The following is a 10783-nucleotide window of genomic DNA, read 5'->3' as shown; positions in this document are numbered from 1 at the left end:
AAAATAGTTTTGTATTGGAACCAAAACAGACACACAGACCAATGAACCAAATAGAGAGCCCAGAAATAAAGACACAATTATATAAACAACTAATCTTTGACAAAGAAGCAAAGGATATGCAATGGAACACAGTTTGTTCAATAAATGGTGCTGGGAAAACTGGACCTCCACATGCAAAAAAATGTAACTAGACCACTACCTCTCACAGTGCACAAAAATCAACTCAAAACGGATAAAAGAACTGGACATAACACCTGAAACTATAATAAATTAGAAGAAAATATAGGTAAAACACTACAAGATATATGTCTCAGAAACATCTTTAAAGACTCATCACCCAAAGCAGTGATAGTGAAGGCAAAGAAAAACACCTGGATTACATCAAACTGAAAAGCTTCTCTACAGCCAGACATTAACCAAAACAGAGAGACACCCCACTGATTTGGTAAAAAATCTCTGCACTCCATTCAACTGATAAGGGACTAATATCACAGAGATACACCAAGAAATGACAAGGCTCAACCAAAAACAAAATAAACAATCCAGTGGAGAAATGGAAAGAACAACTTAAAAGACATTTCTCCAAAGAGGAAATGCAAATGGCCAACAGGCATATAAAAAAATGTACAACATCCCTTATCATCAGGGAACTGCAAATCAAAACCACACTGACATACCACCTTACACCAGTGAGAATGGCACACATCAAAAAAACAAGCAACAACAAATGTTGGCGAGGATGTGGTGAAAAAGGAACTCTCCTGCACTGCTGGTGGGAGTGCACACTGGTCCAACCACTATGGAGAGCTGTGTGGAGATTTCTGGACCTACTAAACATAGAGCTTCCATAGGATCCAGCAATTCCACTCCTAGGTATTTACCCAAAGGACACAAAAACATTGATTCAAAAGACCACCTGAGCCCCTATGTTTATTGTAGCACTATTTACAATAGGTGAAACCTGGAAACAACATAAATGCCCAAAAATAGATGACTGGATCAAGAAGATGTGGTACATATACACAATGGAATATTACTCAGCCATCAAAAAACATAAACTCAGGCCATTTGCAGCAACGTGGATGGAGCTAGAAGGAATTATGCTCAGTGAAATAAGCCAGAAGGAAAAAGAAAAATACCGGATGGTTTCACTTATAACAGGAGTATAGGGGAACTAAATAAGACATCTGTGTAAAAAAAATAACAGTACAATACACATTAAAAAAAAGATTGAGTCCATTTTAACCCTTTGCACTCCGAACCATTCTGGACATTGGCCACCAGCTACTCGATGCTACTTTGCGGCGGAAACGTGCATTTACAGACCCTCGTATTATTTAGTATAATTTTGGAACCAAGTAACGTATTATAATGATATTGGACTTATATGAATTGGGTGACATCGAGGAATGTATATTTGCAAAAAAAACCAATATTTTATTGTTTATAATTTTGTACAGTATGATAAGTTTTGTAACACTCCCCAATATGCATTGCAGGCGGATTAGTGCATGTTTGACAGTAATAAGTATTTTGACGCCTGCCACCAGGTGTTTTCCTGTTAGAACACACAATGCAGTCCCGTTTTCTTTGTCCCACATTGGGAATATGTAGTTTGTTGTTTAATCTATTGTCCTCAGAAGATGTATATATCTTAATAATTTTACGATATTTTGATTTAATTTCTTGTGCCATTTCAAGATAAAACTTCAGGGAAACATGCATGTCTCAAAAAGTTACGTTGAAATAACTCAATTCCCCGTAATCACTAATAAATTGCAATGTCCCCTGAGAGGAGACATCCGAGGGATATGCTAGAATTCTGATGTCCCCTGAGAGGGGACAGCAGAGTGCAAAAGGTTAAGTAAAAAGAACATTACAAATTTTCATAAGGAACCACAAAAGACCCCATAGCGCAAAGCATATATGACATTAAAAGGAAAAAGTCATATTATAATACCAGACTTCAAACTATAGTATAAAGCTATAATGATTTTAGTAACACTCGATAATGATAATGGTACGGGACGATGACACAGAGACCAATGGATAGAATCAAGACCCCAGAAATCATCAGACACATAGGAACAGTTAATCTACAAAATGGGAGCCAAGAACATGCACCGGAGCAAGGAGCCTCTTCAGTAAATGGTATTGGGAAGACTGGACACGCATGCAAAAGGATGAAGCTAGATGACTCTCTCTCAAAACACACAAAAATCAACTGAAAATGAAAGAAAGACTTTGTGGTAAGACCGAAAACCATAACACACACAGAAGAGAACTCTGCAATATAAGTTTCAGATGTGTTCGTGGAATCATCCCCAGCAGCAAGGGAAACAAAGGAGAACATAAATAATTGGGCCTATAGCAACCCGAATGCTCTGTACAGTCCAAGAAAACAGCACTACAGCAACAAGACACCTGCGTAAGGGGAGGGTGTATCTGAACAGCATAATTCTGAAAAACAAAGACATAGGAAGAACCAGAGCTGTTGAGGTCCTTCCTTTCCTGTTCCACAACAACAGAGACAGACGTGTCCAGTTCACTGTGAGGTGCACAGCTGGCTGGAAACATCTGTCCAGAAAGAGAGGCTGTCAGGCCAAGCCCAGGGTTCCACTGGATTGTCTGATGTAACATCCAGTTATTTCCCAGAACGTGCCTAACTTGCAAGGGTTGTGAAAACATCCTACTGTGTTGTGTGGCAACAAAGTGGACACTGAGGACAAGAAAGTTAAGGAAACTCTATAGTCTTTCAAAGAAGACTTTCAGTACTGAGGCGAGTCGTCACAGGTCACCACAAGCCCTTTCTCTGGCTGCTAGAAGAGCAATGGGCGACCCTCACTTGGAGTTTGTTGTGGTGCAGGCTCCTGCCTCCGGGTGGGCTGTCATGGGCCCTGCTTTGGCAGTGAAGACCGGTCAGGGTTTAGAGGTTGCTCAGTCAACTGCTGCGCTGCTCGCATGATGTGGTGACCTGTGAGGATTGGACACACAGTGTCAGGAGTGGACTGTTGTGGGCAGCACCTCACACTGGAAGTGGTGAAGCGTGTTAGCAGCTCCCTGTGCTCTAAGCAGGACACGTGCTTAGTCTCGGGGGTCAGAGGAGGCACAAGGGCTTCAGAGTGAGTGTGGCAGTTGCCAAAATCTTCACTCTTTGGCCCTGCACATTTAGCTGGTTAGGAACACTGTCGTTTCCTTCTGGAGTTTCAAACATAAGGCTGCTGCAGTCACATCACAGTAAAAACAAAGAAGAAATTCCTATTTGCTTTTGCAAAAGTGCCATGATAACAAGGAGCGTGGATGTTAAAGTTTTATATAGAGGACTCGGTTCTCATCTTTACGAGAGAGGAACAGCACTACTGGGCATATGGTGGGAGTCTGTGCGCCCAAAACATTTGTGCCTGATCAAGGGTACCGAGTCAAGTTGGGATCCTCAGCACAGATTTTTAAATATTTTTTTTTATTTTATCGATATTTTGCATCATTTTTCCTTTCTTGCACAATGTTTGCATTTTCATCTTGATTATAGTCCCCATGCAATTCCCAGCACATTTTGAAAACTTGAACACAGAATTAGAACAGGTGCTGGGTGGTTACAACATGAAGGCCGGGGAGTAACAAAACTGGATGCACTTGACATCTAATCTAGGCTCTTGGGATCAGAAAATCATTAAGAAACTTTCCTTTTGCCCAATCCAGTGTCCACAGGGAAATCATGAGCTCAGAGCTTGGAGCAGGAGAGTGAGCTGTGGCTAATGAGACCGCGTGGAGGGCGGTAAATACCCTGTCTCCCTCGGTCCCTCAGACTGTCCAACCCGGGACCGGAGAGGACATGATTCCTGTCTGTGGAGCCTGACCTCTGCCCAGGGACCAGCCCTTGGCACCCTCCTGAGATCCTGTCTGTGACATAGCCCAGATCCATCCTCAAGCGTCCAGGAGGGACTCCAACGGCTACATGGAGAAGCCCCCCTCACAGCCCCCACCCAGGTGAGTCTCAGAGCCCAGCAGGCACTTGGGACAGATCCAGGGAAAATGCAAACTGAGAGGTTCTGCCTCAGGTCACAGAGATCAAACCAGGCCCAGGGACAAGAGGTTCCCTTGTTCTCTTGCTTCACTGACTCGTCACTTTATAATTAATTTATTTAATTTGTGACTCAAAACTGCCCACTGCTCTCAACAATACAGAGATGGTGCTGACAGTGAAGAGACAGGAAGGAAAACCTGTTAGGATGAGACTGCAAGGGGAGTGGGAGGCTTAACGTGGTTCCAGCAACGTTAGGACAGAGCCAAGAAGGTCCAGAGTTGAGGGAGCAGGAAATAAAGTATTAAATACAAAGGGGATGACGGGAGTGGACGGGGTGAGGAGCAGGGCATCTGTGTTGGAGAGATCCAGAGTAATGGGGGCGGATGACCTCACAGGGCAGCTGAGGAGAGGAACAGTGTGTAGTGTTCCCTCACAGCAGGTGCTCACAGAAGTCATCCTTTTTCTTGAATGTCAGTTGGGGGAGACTAAAGAGTTTGACTTCACAACCACTCTAGCACTGGCAAATCCGCAGAGATTTGCTTGTTAGAATTTTGCTTTTTTCAATTACAAATTGTTCTCATTCTTACAGTTTACTTACTTAGAGCCTGAGCTTTTATTCTGGTTTTTCTTTCAAATATTGAAATAGAATGAGAGTTTTTCACAATAAATACTTGGCAGTTAATTCTCCCATATATGTAGATTGTTGTGTAAAGTGTTTGAAAGTTTTCAATTTGTGTGTGGGCCTCAGTCGATCCTTTGTGTCCCACGATGTATGTTAAACACAGGCTGTTCTTGCAGTCTTAGTAGTACTAAGCTCTCACACACATTGTGCTCATGTCACATCTGTGTTTCCTCATTACTGTGTCTCTTCACATTTGTGATGTGATCTGTTGTATTTTCATTGATATTAGTTGACATGAAACAGTGTGAAAGTTGGAGACAAACATGTTGACTGGCTATAGAAATCTACTGCAATATGATGACCACTGCAGCACTAGCTGACACCTCCTCAATACACACAATTAGTATTTATTTTTGTCACAAAACGTTTCAGAAATAATCTCTTCACAACTGGGAAGGTTGCAGGAAAGCACTGCTGCTGTCACATGCAGTAGATGTGCAGAACCTTGTTCATTCAGCAGCTTCCAATGTGTGTCCTGAAACAACATTTTACAACTGTCCCACCCCGGGTCCCTGTCACCAATTTAAGTCTGTTCCAGGACCGCACCCAGAAGTGATAGCAGTATCTGTAGTTCCTCGACTTCTATCACGTAGCAGAATGTTCTTAGGTGCCTGTGTGGTGCCTTCCTTCTCTTGACTGGATATCATGTGCTATTTTACTATATAGAATGTGTATTATAACAATACCATACCCTGTGTGTGTACTATTCATTACATGTTTTACATAATCCATGTATATTCATTTGGACAGTAAGAACAATCGTGTACACATATAATACAGCGCATATATTTTTTATATCCACATATGTACGCATTTGTCCTTTATTTGTCCATGATGGACTTATAGGTTATTTCTACATTTTGCTCACTAAGCAAGGGGGTGCAGATAGCTTTTCAATGTCCTGTGTTCATTTCCTTTGTACATGTATGAACACACATGAGGGAGCACAAAGAAATAGCGCATGAGGGATATGATGGTCTCAGGAATAAACAACACGGAGGGAAGGGACAGACTGTTGTTGCACCAGCAATAAACATGGATCTGCCATATGACCCCAGTAATTCCACTCCTAAGTATGTGTCCACAAAATTCAAAAAATTAATTGGAAATAAAACTTGCACTCCTGCATTTATTGCAGCACTAGATATTATAGCTGAAACATCTGAACATATGAACAGAGCAAGAAGATGTAGTATATACACACAGTGGAATACTACTTAGCCATGAAAAAGATAAACATATACCATTTGTGGCAACATGGATGGAAAGTGAAATCATAATGCTAAGTGAAAATGTGTTTTGATAATGTTAAATATCAGATGATGGGATCACTATCTGGAATAAAGTAACTAAATGAACAGATTAAGATAAGCTGGGAATCTGACCATTGAGGGTTGACCACAGAACTGAACCACCAAGCAGGGAGGCCGGGGGAAGGGGAAACAGCAAAGAAGGAAGGAAGCACAATGGTCTGTGATGGTGGAACATGGGTGAGTGGGTGTGGGTGCACTATGGTGGCAATACCTGATGGGGGTACCCCAATATTCCTTCAGTTACAAATAGATATGAATAAATAAGGATACGGGGCAAGATTCTTGAATTTTTAGGTAACCATTGTTTTAAACTGCAAAGGAAAATAACAACTTTCTGTACAACAGTTCTGGGCAGCTGATTCTTTGAAAAGTAAAACACATCTTACTTTCGCTCTTCATAGTGATTTCCAATTCTCAGCTCTGCCTCCATGCAGAGGACCCAAGACCTTAAGCGCGGATCAGAAAGTGTGTGTGTGGCTGAAATCAGGGAAATAACCCTTATTACAGGTAAGAGAAGCACAGATGAGACATCTGTCCCAGTGGAGCTGTCTTCTGTAATCAAACATTCAGAATTTAGCCGAAATGTGAGGGAAAACGTTGTATTTTATGTAGGGTTTCAATGACGGATCATTTATGCATGTAATACATAATGTTCACACTTAGGCTCAGCACACGTAACACAATCTGCATCTAGAAGATCAGCAAATGTACAACGTCATGTGCAGGGACCTCACTCAGCAGCAGGGTGTCGGGGCCTCCTGCCCACTCTCTCCTCTCACCCCCAAACTGGAGCTCCCCATCTTGTCACACCCCTGCTTCTGGGATCTGTAACTGCGCCAGGAACGCTCCTGTACTGACATCTTTTTCTGGCTATTTCCCCAAACCCAAATGTTCTTCTCATGCATATATTTTCACCACATGATATGTCCTTTATATAAAAAATCTTGGTGACTTCACATTTTTTTTGTTCAAAGTCTCCTTATTGGAAGTGATTATACATGTTTCCTCTACATTCGACCTCTTCATCCAACTCCATTATTTTTCTTAACATTAATGATCACCATAGGAAATATCATTTACCGAGATGACACACATACTTAGAAGAAAACTTGTTTGGGGCTAGGATTTTTCTTTTAAAAAAATAGATTTATTAATTATTTATGCATAGAAAAACTGGGGTGCAGGCCAGAGGTGCAGGGGTGAGAGGACTCACCAGAGATAAGAATGGGGAGTAAGACATGTTGAGCTACTGAAATCCACTGCTTCGGGGAGCAGCGGGGAGACAGGAGAGGTCTGCTGCACCTTGCGGGTCAGCTCCTTGGCTGGGGATCAAACTCAGGCAGTCCTGGTGGTTGCCTGAGACTTAACCCCTAGGACACTAGGGAGGCCCTAGGGCTAGAATATTTCAATGTAGTCTCACTGCTTTTTCTCCTTGATTCCAAAAATATTTGGATAATGTAATTGGTCCAATGTATTTAAAAGAAAATATTAGGACATTTTCAAAGAAATTTTGACTTGGAAAAATGTTTGAATTAAATGAAAGAATGGCTAATTATTTTCAGCATCAAGAGAAGGCGAATCATGAATAGCCTTGAAAATATAAGGTAACATGGGCCTCCCGGATGGTGCAGGGGGTTAAACACAGTACTGTCAAGCTATCGATGTCCTCCTCAACATGAGTTTGATCCATGGCCAGGGAGCTACCCACATAGCACAGCAGACCTCTCCTGTCTCTCCCACTGCTCCCCTCAGCAGTGGATTTTAGTCAATCCACCTGTTCTGCTCCCTACTCTGTCTCTGGTGAATCCTCTCACCGCCCCCCCCACCCCACATCTCTGGCCTGTACCCCAGCACTTGTATGTATAAATATATGAATCTTTAAAAAAAAGAAAATTTTAAGGCCTCCCCTGGTGGTGCAGGTGGTTGAGTGCTGCACTCTGACGCTGTCCGCAGCCTCTGCAGCACCATTTCGATCCTGGCCTGCCGTCAAGGGTCCCGCATGGCACAGCAGACCTCTCCTGTCATGCCTGCTGCTCCCCTAAGCACTGTGTTTTGTCAGTCTGCCTGTTCTGTCCCCCTCTGTCTGCTGCACCTTGGGGGTCAGCGCCTTGGCTGGGGAACAAACTCAGGCAGTCCTGGTGGTTGCCTGAGACTTAACCCCTAGGACACTAGGGAGGCCCTAGGGCTAGAATATTTCAATGTAGTCTAACTGCTTTTTCTCCTTGATTTCAACAATATTTGGATAATGTAATTGGTCCACTGTATTTAAAAGAAAATATTAGGACATTTTCAAAGAAATTTTGACTTGGAAAAATGTTTGAATTAGATGAAAGAATGGCTAATTATTTTCAGCATCAAGAGAAGGTGAATCATGAATAGCCTGTACCCCTGTTCTTGTATAAATAAATAAATCTTTAAAATAAAAAAGAAAGAAAATTTCAGATAACAGGCACTATCTCTATAAGATGAACTACATTAACTGAATGTATTAAAATAAAATCATGCCATTTAAACTCTTTTTTATATTTTAAAATTTTTATTTATTTTTTATATATGTTTACATCATCCTTCATTTTTTTCAATGTATGCTTTCTCATCTCAGTTACAGTCCCCATGAAATTCCCACCATCAATTGACTCGTGACCCATCGCCACAGTCCCTTGTGCTCTTCCCACCCGTTTTGATACAACTACCTTCTCCCCTCCTGCAGAATGTCTCTAGTTTATAGTTGCTTATTCATTTTGATTTTTACTTTATTATAGTAACTTTTGTCCCTGATCCCCTTATTTGTACCCTCTACATTCCTACTGTAAGTGAAACCATCCTGTAGTTTTCTTTTTCTTTCTGGCTTATTTCAAGAGCATGATCCTTTCCAGCTCTATCCATGTAGCTGCAAATTGCATGAGTTTATCTTTTTTATTGCTGAGTAATATTCCATTGCATATATCTACCACATCTTCTTGATCCAGTTGGCTATTTTGGGGCATTTGGGTTGTTTCCATACCTTACATACTGTAAATAGTGTTGCAAAAAACATAGGGGTGCATGTGTGTCTTGGAATAATATTGTTGTGCCGTTTGGGCAGATACCTAGGAGTGAAATTGCTGGATCACATGGAAGCTTCATCTTTAGCAGGTTGAGGAAACTCCACACAGCTTTCCATAGTGATTGGCCCAGTTTTCACTACCACCAGCAGTGCAGGAGAGTTCCTTTAAAAAAACAAAGAGATGGCCTACTGATTGGGAGAAAATTTTTGTACACATACTAACGATAACGCAGAGAACACAAAGATCTACAAGAGTTGAGGAAACTCAACAAAAATAGAGTAAACAACCCAGTCAAAAAATGGGCAGAAAAGATAAAAAGAGACATTTCCAAAGAGGAAATGCAAATGGCCAGCAGGCATATGAAAAAATATTGAACATTACTTGTAATCAGGGAAATGCAAATCAAACCACAATGAGATACCATCTTACACCAGTGAGAATGGCACATATTAAAAAAGCAAGCAACAACAAATGTTGGCGAGGATGTGGAGATAAAATCATTTCTTGATTGTTCTGCTGTGGTTAAGTTTACATCACTTCTGTCTCCATTCCCCAGGCTCACCAGCAACCTGGCGCCAGGAAACCAAACCCACGCCACAGCGTTCACCCTTCTGGGGCTCTCAGAAGAGGCCTCGCTGCAGCCCCTCCTCTTCTGGGCATTCTTGGCCATGTACTTGGTCACGGTCACTGGGAATCTCCTCATCATCCTGGCCATCGTCACGGACCCCCGCCTGCACACCCCCATGTACTTCTTCCTTGCCAACCTGTCCTTTGCCGACATCGGCTTCACCTCCACCACCGTCCCCAAGATGCTGCTGAATATCCAGACGCTGAACAAAGCCATAACCTACGCGGGCTGTCTCAGCCAGATGTTTTTCTTCTTACTCTTTGGAGGAGTGGACAACTTGCTCTTGACAGCCATGGCCTATGACCGGTTTGTGGCCATCTGCCATCCCCTGCACTACATGGTCATCATGAACCCCAAGTTCTGTGGCCTCCTGCTTCTTGCATCCTGGGTGTTAATTCTTCTGGATTCTCTATTACACAGCTTACTGGTTTTGCGACTGTCCTTCTGCTCACAGCTGCAAATCCCTCACTTCTTCTGTGAACTGGACCAGGTGGTCCAGCTTGCCTGTTCTGACACCTTCCTCAATGAGCTGGTGATGTATTTAGCAGTGGGGGTTGTGGGGATGATTCCTCTCAGTGGCATCCTTTTCTCCTACTCTAAGATTGTATCCTCTGTTTTGAAAATCTCCTCAGCGAGCGGCAGGTACAAAGCCTTCTCCACCTGTGGGTCTCACCTCTGCGTGGTCTCCCTGTTCTACGGGACGGCGCTCGGCGTGTACCTCAGCTCTGCTGCTACCCACGACTCCAGGGACAGTGCAATAGCCTCGGTGATGTACACGGTGGTCACCCCCATGCTGAACCCCTTCATCTACAGTCTCAGAAACAAGGACATAAAGCAGGCCCTGGGGAGACTCTTCAGCTGAAGAGCAACCCCAACGTGACGGGGGCCGCTTCCTCAGATTGCCTGGTCGGGAGCAGCGGGGCTCACAGTACTTCCTGGTTATTTGTGCTTATTTTACTCTTTAGGTTGGAAAATTCTCAGGTATGATTTTATTGAAATGTGTCCCTCCTTCTCTCTTCACTTTCTGGATTATCCACTGTCGTTATGTGTCCACTTCTCACCGAGGCTGGGATTTTTGGCAGCATTTCC

At 42.8% G+C, this 10783-nt stretch overlaps 1 protein-coding gene across 1 annotated transcript; it reads left to right on the top strand.

The window, feature by feature from the left end:
- The first annotated feature begins 2030 nt into the window (after nucleotides 1-2030).
- On the top strand, nucleotides 2031-10556 carry LOC119240308 (olfactory receptor 7A10-like). The gene is made up of 3 exons (XM_037504664.2): nucleotides 2031-2151; nucleotides 3912-3987; nucleotides 9623-10556. The coding sequence occupies exons 1-3, from the start codon at nucleotides 2031-2033 to the stop codon at nucleotides 10554-10556; spliced, it is 1131 nt and encodes a 376-aa protein (XP_037360561.1).
- Nucleotides 10557-10783: the final 227 nt, after the last annotated feature.

Source organism: Talpa occidentalis, unplaced genomic scaffold (assembly GCF_014898055.3).
Source record: "Talpa occidentalis isolate TD23 unplaced genomic scaffold, MPIMG_talOcc4v2.1 talOcc4.12, whole genome shotgun sequence".
Classification (NCBI taxonomy): Eukaryota; Metazoa; Chordata; class Mammalia; order Eulipotyphla; family Talpidae; genus Talpa; species Talpa occidentalis.
The sequence above is the reverse complement of the archived record's forward strand: the minus strand, read 5'-3'. Positions and strand labels throughout refer to the sequence as shown.

Excerpts from the sequence above, each read along its gene's own strand:
- LOC119240308 (XM_037504664.2), top strand. The coding sequence starts at position 2,031 with ATGACACAGAGACCAATGGATAGAATCAAGACCCCAGAAATCATCAGA. Across the intron at positions 2,152-3,911 it reads AGGAGCCTCTTCAGTAAATG|CCCAGATCCATCCTCAAGCG; the intron begins GTATTGGGAAGA and ends TCTGTGACATAG. Across the intron at positions 3,988-9,622 it reads CCCTCACAGCCCCCACCCAG|GCTCACCAGCAACCTGGCGC; the intron begins GTGAGTCTCAGA and ends TCCATTCCCCAG.